Below are 18,898 nucleotides of genomic sequence, written 5' to 3'. Positions count from 1 at the left end.
AAAAATCTTACCTTAAATGACCTGAGCTAAACAGCAATCTACAGTCTCAGACCCCTAGACTTCCTCATTTCAAACTCTACCTTTCATTTGTTGTTGAAGCTGTTGTTGTTTGTCCTTCATTCTCAAAGAGGACCATGGCTTTAGGATGTTGTCATGACTTGCACTGACTTGGAATTAAGTGGGCAAGGGCTGGGCAAGCTCACCAGCCTCACTCTCTCCTCCAGAGCCATCTGGGTCCAGTGGCAAGATATACATCAGGACAACTGGAGATGATCCTGAATATTTAAGGCCATTGGGGTTAAGTGGCTTGCCCAGGGTCACTCAGTTAGTAAGTGTCTGAGGTAAGATTTGAACTCAGGTACTCCTGACTCCAGGGCCAGTGTTTTGTTCATTGCACCACATAGCTGCCCCCAATCTCCACCTTTGATTTGTTGCCAGACTGGAAGGCTTTTTTCTAGTATTATCTCCAAAGCCATATTTTAGACTAAATCCCCAATGGAATCTTGCATCCAAGAACCTTACACCTGGACAACTTTGGCTATACCCTAGTACAGTATCCATATCTATATTTCCATCTCTATCTCTATCTCTATCTCTATCTCTATCTCTATCTCTATCTCTATCTCTATCTCTATCTCTATCTCTGTCTCTATCTCTATATCCCTGAATACCCTCTAGACAACAAACATATCTTTGGGAAGACTAAATCATTTTGGTTCATCCAAGAAAGGAGACAGCAAAACTTTTTCTATAGATTAAAATTCTCTTTGTGTAGTGAGCTTAGAGGCATCTATCCATGGGGACTTGCTCGAGGATATTCCTCTGGTTTTATTTGGTCTCATATAAATCTTTGCTCAGACAGTGATGTGCCTGGAAGTTGTATTGCTGGCCATAATAATGATCTTCCCTGAAGAAACTCACCCATCTGATTAGAGATCTCCCCTTCTGGACATGGGGAGCAGTCAAAGCAGCAGGCAGCCTTCCCCTCCAAAGGGGTCTTCCTGAATCCAGGAGTACAACTGTCGCTGCATACTCCAGAGGGAGCCTAAGACATTAACAGGGGAGTGAAATACACTTTTTTAACAGGGAACTACTGAGGTTTTGGATAGAAAGCCCATGCTCCTATAGACACTTCCACTGAAAGTGGTATTATAGACAGAATTCTGAACTTGGAGTCAGGAAGACCTCAGTTCAAACACATATGTTCTGTTTGACCCTGGGAAAATCACTTAATTTCTGTCTGCCTCAGTTTTCTAAACTTTAAATTGGGAATAATAATAGTACTTATCTGAAAGGACTATTGTGGGGATAAAATGAGACATTTATAAACCACTTGGCACATATTAGGTGCTTCACAAAAATGTTTTTCCTTGCCCTGTCACTTTTATAAATCTCTAAGAATGAAGAGAATGCTATTGAAAGTGGAAGGTTCACCTTTATTTGGAGAAGTCCTCAATTGCCATGTGTGGAGGGTGACTAAGAACATAGATAAAAGACTAAAGGGGCTTTTCCTCAAAGGTTGACTAAGGAAGATTTTTTTTTTGTAAGGAAACCTCTTGAGAAGAGACTTTAACATCAATTGTGTGATAAAATTATTACCAGGTGCCCCCCTGATGAGAACCTGACCCTCCCTCTTTATGAGGCAATTAAGGTTAAGTGACTTGCCCAGGGTCACATAGCCAGTAAGTGTTAAGTGCCTGAGGCTGGATTTGAACTCAGGTCCTCCTGACTTCAGGGCCAGTGCTTTATCCACTGTGCCACCTTGCTGCCTCCTGAATGACTTTTTAAGGTCAGCTTGGCATCAGGAAGTTACTTCAGCCAAGTTTGAATGTGAATGCCACAGCTGTGCAACACATGGGGGCCATGGTCCTGCCCCCTCCAGCATCTCTTCTGGTGGTTGGGACCCCACTTCATCCTCCCCTGACTGCACCTCCTGCTCCTCTCATGACAATGCCCCTTGATTCTTCCATCAGGGCAGTCATGAGGTCTAATCCACCCCACTCAGGTCCTGAGCTTGCACATGTGCCAATTCCTCTACCTGTATTTCTAGCTTCTACTCTGTTACCAGAGCAAACAGCTGCCTCTGCCCCTGCCCAGCCAGCTTCAGGTCCATCCCAACCATGCTGTAATTCTAACTGGACCTGCTCTAATTCTCCCAAAGCAACCTTAGAGGAAAACCCTTTAAATTCCAGAAATGCTCATTTTGTTCATAATCATTTTGTTAAGCTGCTTTTGCCTTTAATTAATAACCTTATAAAGTATTGGTGTTATGAAAGGACCAACAGAGAAAATAAAAGGGTTAAAGAAAAACAAGAGAAATTTTATCATTATCATATTTCAAGAATCTGCTTCTAGTGACATAGACAGGGACATATTTTGCAGAAATGCAGAATTAGACAGCAAGATAATAATATGAGATTAGGGGATTTTAGATATTGAAATAAAAAATGTTCTAGATCCACTCAGAAATAATGTCAGTTCAAATGTTACACAAAGGTTTCTTTTTTATGCTATTGTATCTACATTTTGAAATTAAGAGTATGGGCTTATTTTCATAGAGATTTTCATTCTTTTAAGATTGTGTTATAACTTGTATTAAAATATGTTCTGATTTTTCACAAAGGTAATTGTATATTTAGCTTAAAAAAGTTATTATTTGGAATTGTTGCATATTGTATATTCTATTCTGAATCAAAGCAAATCACATTTTTGCTATCATCTTTATCATCAGTTGTTAAATCCATATGAGCCTTGAATTATGGGAACTTACCATTTGAGACATTAATTGCCTTTATTCTGAGTTATCAGATCAGAGCAGGCAAGATGCCAGTCATACATGAAAGGAATACATACAAGAACAGGCATTGAACTGTCACAGGAGGGGAGACATGCACGAAGTCCAGGTACTATACTACCTTAGGAAAGACTGAGGTTGGATTCTCTTGGTTTAATTTCCCCCCCACATAGCACCCGATGGCTGGGCTATGCCATCTCATTCTATGCCTGGCTTCGATTCCCCCTCCTATATGCTAGATGCCACGGACATCTCAATCCTATGCATCTGCTTAAACCTGATTCAGTTACTCCTCAACATACTGCACTGGCTGTCTGCAGAGCCATGAAGTTTGGCTCATTTCTCTTCCTTCTCTGTTCTTTTATGGTAACCCCATAATTATCTCAGTTGTCATGATAAACACAATGTTGAATTTGGCCATGGCATCTGTTACCAGTTATATTAGATTCTTTAATTTCTCATAATAGCATGAGGATAATTAGGCAGATGATACAAAAAGCGATGAAACAAAGATAAAAATTCTTTTCTTAATATCACAATTGTCTTAGCCCTGTATTAAAGAAGGGTATATCAGCATAACTTATGGACTCTCTTACAAGTAACTTGAGGAGACATACATTTTTGTTAGAAGTTATTATAATTGAAATTAATCTGACAAATTTTATATTACATCTCCTCAATTTATTCTCGACAGGGGGATTTACAGTGATATTAAGTCTAAAAAACGTTTCAATTTTTGTTTTTATTATATCTCTACAAGATTCTGAATTTCCTTAGACATATGTTTTTGAGAATTCTCATTGTTTGATTTGGTTATTGGCAAAGCTATTTAAAGTTGTGTTAAGATCAATTTTGTAGGAAACTTTCCAGTTGGGACTTTCTAGCTGATCATCAGCATCCACACCTGAGAGACTTTTCTACAAACACACCTGAGACCATGCCCAGGATTCAGAGCCAGAATCCAGAGCTATACACAGATAACATCCCAAGAACCATCTGAGATAAGATTTTCAAAGACTTAATGGACATTTTACTGTTTTCCTTTCCCCATTGCATACACTATTTGTAATATTCACCTCCTAAAGGGGACCACCCCATTTGGTTTTTCTTTGTAATGTCCACCTACTAAAGGGAACTGCCCCCTTTAGTTTTTGTCAATGCATCTCTCAACTTCTTTTCATTCCCTTTACATTGTTAGTCATAAGTATCTGTATGTTATTACTTCATTTAAGGAAACTATATATATATTTTTGGAGGGGCAATGAGGATTAGTGACTTGCCCAGGGTCACACAGCTAGTGTCAAGTGTCTGAAGTCAGATTTGAACTCAGGTCCTCCTGAATCCAGGGCCGATGCTTTATCCACTGTGCCACCTAGCTGCCCCTGAAACTATGTTTCTTAACAGACGGGGGGAGTGTGAGAAAATTATTACCAGGGGGCCCCTGCTGAGAGAGCTTGGCTGACTTTATAAGGTCAGTCTGGCATCAGGAAGTTAACTCACAAAGCCCAGTTCCTGCCAGAGGATCTGAACTCTGACCTCAGCATGGTCTACTCATGGATTTCCTTCAAGTCATGTCAATCAATGGACTTGAATGCTACCAGCCAATTAGCTTGGAGCAGTGTACAGGGACCACCTGACTCCAGGTCCTGCAGGGAGCTTCTTCTCTGATAGGCACAGGAACTTCCTCTTTTTGGCCTGAGACTCATGGGTGAAGGGAGCTTTTTCTTCTCTCTCTCCTGAAGATCCTAGCTAGGCTTTCCTATCTTTCAGAGGCATGTATTATCTCTTTATATACTTTAATAAATGCTTAATGCCCCCAAACTGGTGCTAAAGCTTCTAATTTATAAGTGATTCCCTACACTTGGGACAAGAATAAGGTGATCACACATTAAATTTCAAATGTCACAATTGGAAAGGTTATTCTAGAGCTGAGAGGTCACCAGTTGAAGTTGAAATTTATTGGTGACTGCTCATGAGCTATCAACATTTTTTAAGCATTGAAAAGTATATTAATATTGTTTATTTTACTAATGATTAATAAAATAGTCAGTAACATTGATCTACATCGAAATTTGTGGTGGTGGAAGGGGTAGGGAAAGAGAGAGACAGACACACACACCAACAGAGAGAGAGAGAGAGAGAGAGAGAGAGAGAGAGAGAGAGAGAGAGAGAGAGAGAGAGAGAGAGAGAGAGAGGAAAGAGAGGGAGAGAGAGAGGGAGAGAGAGAGAGGGAGAGAGAGGAGAGAGAGAGAGAGGAGAGAGAGAGGGAGAGAGAGGGGGAGAGAGAGAGAGAGAGAACACTTTTGAGGAATAGTGTTTTGGATGCAAGATCAGAGCTAATTTGCTAATGAAATGAATTATTTTGTTATATTCATTTATTAGAAAATGTAACATACCATTTGAATGCCTTAAACCTGGTATGGGAATAATTGTGGTAATGAATCATCTATCAGGCTGATAAGTAGAAGTTTGTTGTGATTTGTGATGACTAATACCTGTAAGAGTCATAATTCCTGAAACCTGGCTACCTAAATCAAGCCTTATGAGACTTTTACCTGATTCAAATATTCTAGAATTGAAATGTCTAGGCACTAACCCCACACTTGCCACTAGATGTGTTATTTTTTACCAACTTTTGAAAGCTGGGGATTTCAGTTTTATGAATGGTAAACTAACTAGATTGGAACTCAGGTTTGCAATGCTATGATTATAAATATAATATGGATGTCAATCACCCAATGTATTAGACAAAAAGCCATTGAAAGATAAAAAATGTATTTCATTTAATCTGTTTACATCCAGTTTTCAAGGTCCTTAGAGTTGAAGGCCCAGAAGAGTGAAGTAATATCAGTGTAGAGTAAAAGTTAATATAAATATCCTTTGAAAAAAACAGACTGTCCTGTAACAATCAGAAATTCAGCCAGTTCGAAGAAATACAAAATTCAAACCATTTTCCATCTCCATCAGAACAAAGGCTCTGAAGGGCTGAATGCCATTTCTTTCCCTGAATTAACCTCAAAGAATGCTTCGCCCTTATTCACATAGTTGTAGGACAATGGAAAGAGTCCTAGATTGGGAAGCCTCTTGGGAAAGTATACATCTTTCAGGTTCCTCATGAATCAAATAAGGAGATTAGACTATATGGCAATTAAAGTGCTAACTGGAGGTAAAGCAAAGAGGTGGTTTAAAGTCAGAGGCTCTCCTGAACTCTACTAATTTCCTGTCCAAATGACTTTAACATAACACCTCAAAATGAATTTCAGGAGTTGTAAACCCAATACAAAGATGGGATAAAATAATATTCAAGGCCATGAGAATTTACAAACTTGACAGAAAAAGTCTGTCTCCATCATGAAGGGAGGACAGTCCAGAGCATGTTTGCTGGGCAAACTTGCAGTAAGCACTCAATTTACTGCAAAAGCTAGCATTGGGATACAGAGGTCCCCTCTTAATAAGCCAATAGTTAGGCCTTCACAGTATTACAATCTGTGGCAGCCACTTCCTGAGCTATCTGGTCACAGATGGCAAGGAGGTAAGACAACTTGTCAGAAAGAGATTACAAGAGACCCTTAGTTGGCACTGGCTGCAGGACTCTGGTGAATTACCCAGAATAACTTAGCTAGAAAAACAGTATAATCTTTAACAGAAAAAGACATATCCTTAATGAAATAGAGGACTACAAAGTATTATTCATAAAATGATCAGAACTCTATGGAAACTTTGACATTAAAACATTAGATAAGGGGGCGGCTAGGTGGCGCAGTGGATAAAGCACCGGCCTTGGATTCAGGAGTACCCGAGTTCAAATCTGGCCTCAGACACTTGACTTACTAGCTGTGTGACCCTGGGCAAGTCACTTAACCCCCATTGCCCAGCAAAAAAACCAAAAAAAACCAAACATTAGACAAGGGAATAATAAACATGTAAACTCAAGTGAATAATGATAAAAGACTAATGATGCATAAGCAGCTTTCATTCTAAGGTGGGGAGATAATTCATATGTCACTCTGAAGCTTATCATCAGGGATCATATAGGTAAATTAATCAGACAATACCTGGAAGTGAGTATTTTTTGTCTTGATGGTCTTAAGAGAAAAATGGAAAGATTGGGAGAGGAACATACTTGGTGGGGAGAGGAATGGAACATTAGTAGATATAATCTCACAATCAAGGTCAACAGGAAGATATCTGTACAAACAAGGCATAGGGGTGGAGAGAGGCTGACACTTTAACTTCAATATCAAGGGAAAGGGAAGGATAAAACAAGAGGGAGAATGAGGAATTAGAGAGAAGGTATATTAAAGGGGATAAGACCAAAGGAAAATAAACTGTAACTAAGCATGTGCAAAAATATTAGTAACTGTTTTTGAAGTGGCAAAAGATGGAAAGCTGTGATGGTGCTCATCCATTGAAGGAAGGTTGAAGAACTTACTTTATGTCTAGCTATTTATCTCTGCGTGTGTATGTATGTATGTAGGTATGTTTATATATTATAAAGTACTATTGTTTTGTAAGAAATGATGAAGGGGTTTGTGTCAGGGAAACCAAGGGAGAATTGTAAGAACTAGTGCCAGGTGAATTGAGCAGAAGCAGGGGAACTCATTCTATGAAAAGAATGATATAGTAAAAACAAACAACTTTGAAAGAGTTAGGATCCATGATGAATGTACTAATCAAACAGAAATCCATAGGATTAATAATGAAATATATTACTCCCTTTCTTATACAGTGGTGAAGGACCTAGAGTGCAAGATGAGGCCGTATTTGGGGCGCGGTAAATGTGGAAGTTTATGGTGCTTGAAAACACGTGGAACTTTGCTTTTCTTTCATTTTCAATTGGGAAGATAGAAGAGTCGGAGTGGGATGGAGAGAAGACTAGTTTTTCTGATAAAGCTAGTTATATAAATACATATGTCTACACCTTTTCACATGTATGTGTATAATCAGCAAATACTACCCAGCATGCTCTTGCCTGTGTGACTTTGCTTAAATCACTTCTTGTCCCTGAGCATCAGTTTCCTCATGTGTAGAATGGAGGGGGGCAGTTTAGATGTCTTGTGAGGTCTCTTTGTTATCTTGCTTTTAAAATTCTCATTACACATCATTGATTTTTAAATATATGCTAAGTTGTTGTTCAGTCACTGTTGAAGTCATATCCAGCTCTTCATCGTCTTATTTGGGGTTTTCATGTCAAAGATACTGGAGTGGTTTGCCATTGCCTTCTAGCTCCTTTTACAGATGAGGAATTGAGGCAAACAGGGTTGAGTAACTTGCTGAGGGTCACACAGCTACTAAGTGTCTCAGGCCTGATTAAAAGTCAGAGTCTTCCTGACTCTGGGCCTGCCATTCTCTCCATTACACCACCTACCTGCCCATATAAGTAATGCAGAACAAAACAAATGGAGCAAGAATTGTTCCTGTGATTAGAGGCATAAAGTTCACATTTAAAATGTCTCTGACCTTTAGTTTTGACCAGCCCCACACTATGGCATCCTCACAGATTGTGAAATCTAGACCAAGTGGAGCCTCAGGAATAAACTGCCCTACTTTCACCAGAGCATCAGAGTAATCATCTAAGAACACGTAGTTCATAATGGCATATTGAGCCTCTTCTCTTCTGTTCTCATCCACAAACACCTGGTCACCAGCGCTGTTGTTAAAGTGGGCATCCTTCAGGAAGGGGTGCAGCTGAAAGAGAAGAGAAATGCTCATCATTGGGTGGTACCTGAAGGAAAGACTCCCTTATATGAGGGATACCGGGCCTGTTTTGTTGTCATGTATTTTGTATTCTTATCTGGAGGTGGGATCAAATATGGCTGTCTCTTGGGACACAGAAATAATCCTTTGGATCCCAGTGTTGCTTACATAGATGTTTACATACATACTTCATAATTTCATTTTTACCCTTAACTCCTCATTATCTCTCACCTCCTTTATCCAATCTATTACCAAGGTCTGTTTTTGCCTGGCATTCTTTCCAACTACAAGCTTGTAATAGAAGTGGTAATTATGAACTTCACATGCATAGTGACATGTATCGAAAATTAATGACATATTCTTAAGGTTCATATAGTCAGATAATCTGAGAGTTGGAAGTCTTCATTGTCCATCTTGTCCCTCCCATGCCCAAAATACATCTTTACCACACCATAGCTAAAAAGTGGCCCCTAATTCAATGTTACCTGCCATGAATGAGGCACTGCATATTCTTCATCTCCCATTGATCTTTGTCTCATAAACATTTCATGGAGAGCCCAAGCCACAGCATAGATGGTATTGTAGATTACATAACTGAAGCCAGACATAGCCATATCAAAAGAACGTAGAGGCAATGTCTCCAAGGAAGCATTTGGTGAACATATCTCTTGCTCTGGGTTTTCTGGTTGGTCTGAGCACAGAAAGGCTGAGAGCCAGAATCCCCTAAGTAAAATGTCATCTGGGTATTTAGAAGGTGTAACTGTCTTAAGAAAGGTATTGAACCCAGGAATTTCATTTGTCAAGTATGAAAATGTGAGAGCCCCAAGGAAAGAAAAACCATGAGAATGGGAGGGTCTCATGGTAACGTCCCAGTGAGATGTGGCAATCCACACCTTCCCTGTTGGGAAAAAAGGTACTTGTGAGTATCTCAGAATCATTAATGAATCTGTGTCACCATGGATGACAATCACTTTGCTTGATGATGTTAAGATCCTGGGTGCAAACATCTCATGAGATTCCATATGTCTTCTCTCACTGACAGGGATCTTCTCTGTGAAGGACACACAAACACCATTCTTTACCATTTCTACTCTCATTTCCCAGATGAATTCTTCCCCTCTAATATCATCAGAGACAATCAGACCTATCCAGTTCCATTTGAAATGTACCATTAACCGGACAACACCTTGGTGAAGAGAAGAGTCTTTGGGGGCCATCTGATAGAGTGAAGGAAACTGGACCTTGTTACTAAGTACAGAATCAAATGGACCATAGCTGATCTGGATGAGAAAGAAACATGCATCAGTTTTAGTCATGGAAATGCTGAGAGAATTGAAGCAAAATACAAATTCAGAATGGATACTTTATGTGATAGGACAAAATGTACTTATCTAAATTGCATTTTTTTGGTGTCTCAATTGCATTTTAATCTCTGAAAATCTCTATATTTTCCACTGTCAGTGGGACCTAAAAATAATGACTTAGTGAAGACCGAGTTTTGAGATTCAAATATTACTTCTATTCTAGTCATTGTACCTTCTCTATGCTTTCTAAAGGAATCATGTGTTCTTACTTCTTTGTTTGATTCTTTTGCCTACAACTCATTTCCAGATTAAGCCTATTATATGTTATTCATGTTTCAGGGAATGGTTTTCATTTTATAATAAAAGAATACCAAATGAATATTATTTTTTAGTTTTTGATTTTGGAAATCTTTAATTTATCTATGCATGTCTTTATTGGATTTAAATGTTTTGTTTCAAGCGAAAAAGTCCAGTTGTTTTCTCATAAAACTGGAGTATCAATTTTTGATGGTATGAAAACAGGAATCTGAGTGAGAAAGCAGCTAGGAAAATCTAAAAGAATACTCAAAAGGGATTCCCACCATAATGTAGGCATCCAATCTAGAATGGAAAACCTTCAGTGAATATTATTTTAACATGAAAAACAGCCCATTCTTCTTCATATATAATTGGAATCATTATAGTTCTTAGGAAACAAAAGATCTTGCAGGGGTGGGGGGGTCGGCGCAGAGCCAAGATGTAAGATTTAAGGCAGAAACTTTTCAGAGCTCCCCGTGATCCATCCAAATATCTCCAAATAATTCCATAAGACAATTCCTGGAGTAGCAGAACCCACAGAAGAACAGAGTGAGACAATTTTCTAGACAAAGATTGCTTAAAAGGGTGGCAGGGAAGTTCTGCTGTAGTGGGTTGAGAGGTGATCATAGTCATGCCTCATAGATCCAACCCCAGGCAGGCCAGGCCTCCAGAGCCTCAGAATCATCAGTATTTACTTCTGGAACTCAGCTCACAGACTGGTGAGGGGGTCCATTGGTTGTCCAGGGAAGATAGCAAGGGTCACTGCTGAAGCTGAGGTGGAGTGCTGTTGTGTTAATTTGAATGGCAGTAGCCCAGTGGAGGAGGGGCACAGGCACCCCAAGCTTGCAACCACAGAGAATCATATTTCTGCTTCTGGCTTAAAGAGCAATCAGGTCCCTGTTTTCTTATAGGCCAGGTGAGCTGAGAATGAGTCTTTCCTTAAATTGTTCCACCTGCGACCCCCTGAAGCTTGGGACAATGCATCTTGGAAGCAGTGCCCACTTTAAGAAGAGTTACAAGCCAAGAAATAAGCTAGGATAATGAACGGACAGAAAAGGTTCTGGATCATCAAAAGGTTCTTTGTTAACAAGGTAAATCAAAATACATCCTCATAAGAATACAACAAGTTCAAAGCTATATCTAAAGCTTCCAAGAAAAAAAAATGAATTGGTCTCAGGCCATGGAAGTGCTTAAAAAGGACTTTGAATTGTGAGAATTGGAATGGCACCCCTGCTGGAGAGATATTGCGGGGAGGCTCCACTATGAGGAGAGAGCATGTGATTTGGAAACCATGTGACTTTAGCATCCGGAAGTTGGCCAGCATCCAAAAGCTGCCAGCGTCCAGAACTTACATCTCTAGAGCCACCTGTTAGTTCTGTCAATCAGGGGCTGCCAACCAATTAGCTTGGAGGTGTGTGTGTGTGTGTGTGTGTGTGTGTGTGTGTGTGTGTATGGCCCTGTTTCCTGTTTCACAAGAAGCTTCTGTGAGGAGGAAGGAGGAGCGAGGTCTTTTTCACTCAGGACCTCGGCTTTCATGACCTCGCAGCCCAGGATGCACAGATCCATCCCCCTGGGCAGGTTGAGACGGTCTAAAATCTAATGAGTGGTCACCTTAAATTAGAAGCTTTAACAAGAGTTTAGACTTTTAAGCATTTTATTGAGGTGCATTGGAATCTAGTGATCACAGAGTAAGAGGCCAAGATTCTTTCATCTATCTATCTATCTAAGGGAGTCAGCATCTCTTCTCCATCCAAGCCTAAATTGCTATGGACCTTGGTTTCCAATATTTTGTAGGAGGTAGCAACAAAAAACATTCCAACAAAATAGAAGAACAAGAAAGCACTATGGGCTCTGGTGAGGTTTTACAAATAGCTGAAGAAAGAAGAAAAAGTGAAAGGTAAAGGATAAAGAAAAGATGTGCCCCCCCTGAATTCAGAATACTAGAGAATAGCAAGGAGAGATAAGAAGGTTTTTTTTAATGCAATGTAAAGAAATAGAAGAAAATAACAGAATAAAAAAGAAGGCATCTCTATTAAAATGTGGAATATCACGATGACATTTCCTATAAAAATGGGCATGATGAAAGACAAAAATGGCAGTGACAGAAAAGCTGAAGAGACTAAGAAGAGGTGGCATGAATATAGAAAAAACCTCATAAGAAAGATCTTAGGAAACATTGCTAACAATAAGGCTAGTGAAGGTGATGGGATTTCAGTTAAGCTATTCCAAAACATAAAAGAAAATTCCATTAAAGTGTTGTATTCCATACTTCAGGAAATTCAGCAAAAATAATTGCCACTGGATTGGAAAAGATCAGTATATGTTCCAATCCTAATTAATAGTAGGGCCAAGCAATGGGCAAAGTATGTGAAAGATAGCAGTCATGTCATCAAAGTTATGCTTTGGATTCTGCAAGCTAAGGTGCAGCATTATGAGAACCAAGAATTGCTAAAGAACAGGTTAGCTTTCAAAGAGACAGAAGAACTAGATGCCAAATTGCCAATATTCACTAGATTATGGAGAAAGCAACAGAGGTTCAAAAACAATCCAAGATCTATATGTGATTTATTGACTTTACTAAAGCCTTTGATGGTGTGGATCACAAGAAAATGTGACAAGTCCTTAGAGGGATGGGGAGGCTAGATCATCTTACTTGTCTCCAGAGGAACCTGTATGTGGGCCAAGAAACAACAGTTCTTCCTGAACATGGAACACCTGATTGGAAAAGGAGTATGACAAGGCTGTATATTGTCACCATAGATATTTAACTTATCTGAAAAGTATGCCACATGAAATGCCACACTGGGTGAATCAAAACTAGGAATTATGTTCTCCAGAAGAGATATTAACAATCTGAGACAGGCACTTTTGCCATTAAGATTGACAAAGTGGGAAGAGGAACTAAGAAATCTCTTGAAGAGGGAAAAAGAGGAGCATATAAAACCTGACTTGAAGTTTAACATTAAAAAAAAAGAAAACAAACTGTGTAATTTAAGATTCTAAAAGTGGATTCTAATCTGTTCCCCCAGTTTTGGGGGAAACTGACTAAAAATCACTGATAAAACAAGTTTAGGTTTTTAAGGGTTTATTGGAAAATAGAAAGAAAAAGATTGAGAACAGAATTCTAACTGCCTGGCATTCCTATCTTTCCTCAAATTTCCTGTGAAGTCCTCTGCCGCCACCACCATCAAGTCAGGAAGCCAAAAAAAAAAAAAAAATCGCCCCTCTGGACAAAACTTCATCTCTTCCTTTTCTATATTGTTGTTCACATATTACTAGTTAGCAATAGTTATTATATTCTTTTTACTGTTCCGTCAAGGAAACATTTTGTTTCTCGAGGAACAAAAGGGGGGACTGTAATGATTGGAATGACGCCACCTACTGGAGACTTGCTGTGGGAAAGCTCCACCATGAGGAAAATGCCTCAGAGGCATTGTGGCTTTTCCTTGGCGTCAGGAAATGATGTTTGCTCATGGGTGCTGTCTATCAAGGCTACCAGCCAATCAACTTGAGGAGCCTCCTATGGTCTGGGAGGAGACAGGAAGGAGGAAAGGGAGCCTGCGCAGAGAGCGCTGGGGCCTTTTTGGCTTCCTGACTTGATGGTGGTGGCGGCAGAGGACTTCACAGGAAATTTGAGGAAAGATAGGAATGCCAGGCTGTTAGAATTCTGTTCTCAATCTTTTTCTTTCTATTTTCCAATAAACCCTTAAAAACCTAAACTCATTTTATCAGTGATTTTTAGTCAGTTTCCCCCAAAACTGGGGGAACAGATTAGAATCCACATTTAGAATCTTAAATTACACAGTTTGGCTGACCACGAAGAGGAAAACCGAACGTTCATCTTCTGATCTTCTGATTGGGTAAGATTTCCCCTCCCTTGTCCCCTTAAATTGGAAAGAACTACCAAGTATAGGCTATTTTAAATTTCAAATGGATCTTTTAAACATCCTAAGTACCCCTTTTCTAGCTTTACCTTCACTAACCAGAGATGTTGGCCAGTTTGAATTGGAATATATTTTTATTACTCTTTTTGGTTTTGTGGGGCTTTGTGGTATGGTATGGAGAATTTGGCATGCCCTAGATAATGTTAGAATAAAGATGATTCCCTGGGATTCCCCATTAGGAAAGCTACTTATGGATTGGAATGAGGGAAAACTTAGACTAAATACAACCATGACCAGAGGAGAGTTTATCAGACTGTGTTTTATGTGGCATGAGGAATTACAGGAAGAATGGCCCAAATATGGGTCATTTGATCCCCAAACATTGAGGCATTTGCAAAGAACCCTAAGTAGATGTCCACCTGAACATTTACGTTATTGGAAAATCTGGGCCAGAGCAAGTGAAAATTATCATACTAAAAATATAAAACGAGGAAAATCCAGGCCCCAGTTTACATCTGAGTCTGCCACCCAAACTGAAACAATAAACTGGCAGAAAGACATGGCCTGCCAAACCGAAATGCCCAATAATACAACTCAATCCAAGGCCATTCAGACTGAAATTCCAAATGACCCAACTCTTATTCCCTCACCCTCTACTTCCTCCATGCCAAACAAACAAATAAAGAAAGAAAGAAATGATTCCCCTGTAGAGGAGACAGAGAAAGTAAAAATTTTTCCCCTTCAAGAGATCCTCGCCCATGGTCAAAAAGGTACTATACGTAAGCTCAGACAATACACACCTTTTACACCCAAGGATTTGGCTTTATGGGGACAAAGCACTCCTAAATTTGATGAAGATCCCACAGCAGTTATCAGGCAGTTTAGAGCAATTTTTAGAGCATATAAGCCCACTTGGAATGATGTTACTGACCTTATGGAAATAATATTGTCCCCAGGAGAAAGAGCAGATATAGTAGCTGCAGCAAACAGCCTGGAAGCCATGGGAAAGGTTGATATTGGGTGGCCTATTCAAGACCGTGACTGGGACCCCAATAACCCTAGGCATTTTGATATGTTGAAAGATGCAAGGGAAACATTGCTGAAGGCAATGGAATCCTGTATTAGAAAGACTGATAGCTGGCAAAAATTTATAGATACAGTTCAGGGACCTGATGAGAGACCTAATAGATTTTATGACAGGCTGTGTAAGTATGCCAGGCAATATGCTAGACTAGACCCATTAGACAGTAGAGACGCCCATATTATCTGCTCTCATTTTGTAAACCAGTCATTACCAGAAATTCGGAAATATTTTAAAAAGCAATGTCCTGGGTGGAATAGTTTGAGTCCTGACAGACTTAAAGAAATAGCAACATATATTTACGAAGGAAATGAGAGAGAAGAAAGGAACAGACAGGACATTTTAGCTCCAGTACAGGAAACAACAGGGCAGAGAAACTGGAAAACTGAAAATCGTTATCAACCCCCTAAATTTTGCGAGTACTGCAAAAAACAAGGACACTTCTTGAGGGAATGTAGAACTAGAAAACAAGACCTTAAGAGGACAATGACCGAGAGCCTTGAGGAATTCTTTGGGGGAAATCGAAATAATTTTGGAAACTTATCAGAAAGGAAACAACTGGAGTAATTATAGGCCTTATTACAGGCAGAATCAAAATGGATATAAATCTTTTCAGGGGGATACAAAGAGACAGTATCAGAATAACCGTAGACCCTATCAGGGAGGAACAGAAGGACAGAACCAGAATCAGGGTAACCATGGACTCCCTCAAAGGGGGGCACAGGATTGACAAGAGGAAGGGGAGGAATGGAACAAAGATAATGAAAGCAACATATTCCAGATCCGGATTTTTTGAATGCACTTGTGCCAGTTCATTCACCTCCCCAGAGTAATGAACCTCATGTGACCCTCAAAGTAGGGGACACGTATTATGACTGTTTACTAGACACAGGAGCTTCTAAATCAGTATTAGTAAGCAAACCAGATGCTGGGTGTAGACCTATAGGATTTTTGAATGTAGTGGGAGTCTCAGGAAAGAGCCAGAGAGTGGCAAAATTGAATCCTCGCATGGTATCTATGGGGCCCTTAACAGTAGAACATTCGTTTTTACTCATGCCTGATGCCCCTGTAAATTTATTAGGTCGTGATCTCCTTTGCAAGCTTAGAGCAACCATATCTTGTGCTCCAGATGGGGCTGTCTCCCTACAATTGCCAGAGGATACTGTTCATTTATTACCAATTTTACTTACAGAAGCTCAAGGAACCGTAGGGGAAGTATCCAAAATTCCCTCTGACATTCCTGAGTCTTTATGGGCCTCATCCCCTAATGAGGTGGGGCTCCTTAAGTCTGCCATGCCTGTTACCTTTAAAGGTAAGGGGGGACCACCCCCCTCCATTCCACAGTATCCATTGTCTAGGGAAGCAATAGAAGGGATCACACCTATAATTGAGGCTTTGAAAAGCCAGGGTATTATTATTCCATGTCATCACTCTCCATGCAATACTCCCATTTTGCCAGTTAAAAAACCCAAGCCTGGGCCAGATGGTAAACCTGTTTATCATTTTGTGCAAGATCTTAGAGCAATTAATAATTATGTTATCCCTAGACATGCTATAGTGCCTTCCCCTTCTACCATAATTTCTTCCATTCCCTATGAATCTACATGTTTCACAGTGGTAGACCGCTGCTCTGCCTTTTTCTCCATACCAGTACATGAGGACTTTCAATATTTATTTGCTTTTACCTGTAAAAATAGACAGTGGACCTGGACTAGACTCCCACAGGGATTTGTAGACAGTCCTACATTATTTTCCCAAATTTTACAACAGGATCTGGCCTCCATTACCTTTAAAGGCTCCACACTAGTACAATATGTTGATGACTTACTTTTAGCCTCCCCTAATGCTGAAATTTGTCAAGAAGATAGCCGTCACTTACTAGTAGAGCTACACAAGAGAGGCCACAAAGTGTCCAAGTCAAAGGTACAATGGTGTTTGCCCCAGGTGGAATATTTAGGATTTATTCTGGCTGCTGGAACTCGCTCTGTCTCTTCTAAGCGAGTCCAGGCCATTCGACAACTTTCTGCCCCCTCTACTAAAAAGCAATTAAGAGCCATTCTGGGAGCAGCTGGGTACTGTAGACAATGGATACCCTCTTTTGGTGAAATTACTAAACCTCTCATAGCTCTTACAAAAAGTTCTGTTCCAGACATTTTACAGTTGGATCCCCAGCATCTCTCAACCATAAAAAAATTAAAATGGGCCTTGTTATCAGCACCTGCCCTAGGACTACCAGATTATAGTAAGCCTTTCACTCTCTTTGTTCATGAACAAAGGGGGGTGGCTTCTGGAGTCCTGACTCAGTCACTGGGGCCTAACCAATGTCCTATAGCCTACTATTCAATTCAGCTGGACCCTGTAGCGGCTGGAGTGCCACCTTGCCTTAGAGCAGTGGTGGCCACAGCCCTTTTGGTAGAAAAAGCCTCTGATTTGGTCCTAGGTAACCCTCTAACTGTGCAATGCCCTCACGAAGTGGAGGCTCTCTTACTACGTCACAGGACACAAGCCTTTTCAGATCAAAGGCTGGCTAAGTATGAAATAACCCTGTTAGGTAATGAGAATATCACTTTAAAACGCTGCACAGTTCTTAATCCAGCAACACTACTCCCTAACTTACCATTCTCGGGGGAACCGTTGCATGATTGTGCTTCTTTAGTTGATATGGCTGAAAAACCCCGTGATGATCTTTTTGATACACCTTTAGAAAATCCTGATCTTGTCCTCTATACAGATGGTTCCTCATTTATGAGAGAGGGAACCCGTTTTACTGGAGCTGCTGTAGTTTCTGATTATGACACCCTCTGGGCAGCTTCTCTGCCTTGCCATTTTAGTGCACAGGCTGCTGAACTTGTGGCTCTTACACAGGCCTGTAATATAGCCAAAGGTAAGAGTGCCACTATTTTTACTGACTCGAAATATGGCTTTGGCATATGCCACTTTATTGGTATGATTTGGCATCAACGAGGCTTTCTAACATCCTCGGGCAAGGCTATTGCCAATGGGGACCTTATCAAGGACCTCTTAGATGCCCTGAAACTGCCTTCTTCCCTAGCTGTTGTACATTGCCCTGCCCTCACAGGGAATAGTGACCCTGTTTCAAAGGGAAATGCACGAGCCGATTCTGCAGCCAAGCTTGCTGCATTAGAAGCTCCTGAACATGTATTTAACCTTTCACCTTCTGAGGATATTCCTTCCAACCTAACCTATGACGATTCTGAAGTAGAAAAGTGGAAAAAGAAATTTAAGGTGAAACAGATCAATGGCATCTGGGTGTCTCCGGAAGGTAGTCCATTTCTTCCCCGGAAATTCTACCACCAGGTATGCCTCTCTATTCACAGAAAAGGCCATTTTGGTACATAAGGCATTGTAGACTCTATTAAGAGAACCTGGATAGCACCAGGTGTGACTAATACAGCATCTCGAATCTGCTCGGGCTGTTCCACATGTCAGTCTTATAATCAGTATGCTTTTAAGGCCAAAGCTTATGGAGGGCGTCCCCTAGCATATATACCTTTTGAGCACTTACAGATTGATTATATTACTATGCCAAAAGCAGGACATTATAAATTTTGCCTTGTTATAGTTGATCAGCTCACTCGGTGGGTGGAGGCCTTTCCCAGCCCCCGAGCCACAGCTGCCTTTGTTGCCAAAATTCTTCTTAAAGAGATAGTACCTCGTTTTGGCCCACCAACCCGCATCGATTCTGACAAAGGCACACATTTCACTGATTCGATTTTATCCCAAATCTACTCTTTCTTGGGAGTGACTCCAAAATTCCACACGCCCTACCATCCACAAAGTTCAGGCCAAGTCGAACGTATGAATAAAGAGCTTAAGAGCA

General features: G+C 40.3%; 2 protein-coding genes across 3 annotated transcripts in view; both read right to left on the bottom strand.

Moving 5' to 3' along the window:
- Positions 1-18,898, bottom strand: part of LOC122733853 (immunoglobulin lambda-1 light chain-like) — a 773,472-nt gene that overhangs the window by 476,767 nt on the left and 277,807 nt on the right. The window lies entirely within an intron of this gene.
- The window catches only part of LOC122733684 (vomeronasal type-2 receptor 26-like), a 30,367-nt gene that overhangs the window by 4,162 nt on the left and 7,307 nt on the right, over positions 1-18,898 (bottom strand). The window contains exons 2-4 of the mRNA XM_043974294.1: positions 8,977-9,771; positions 8,255-8,482; positions 922-1,045 (exon numbers count right to left, since the gene is read on the bottom strand). Coding sequence (XP_043830229.1) covers positions 922-1,045; positions 8,255-8,482; positions 8,977-9,771 — 1,147 coding nt within the window. The remainder of the gene's footprint in view (positions 1-921; positions 1,046-8,254; positions 8,483-8,976; positions 9,772-18,898) is intronic.

Source organism: Dromiciops gliroides, chromosome 1, assembly GCF_019393635.1.
Source record: "Dromiciops gliroides isolate mDroGli1 chromosome 1, mDroGli1.pri, whole genome shotgun sequence".
Classification (NCBI taxonomy): Eukaryota; Metazoa; Chordata; class Mammalia; order Microbiotheria; family Microbiotheriidae; genus Dromiciops; species Dromiciops gliroides.
This window is presented reverse-complemented; position numbering and strand designations above follow the sequence as displayed.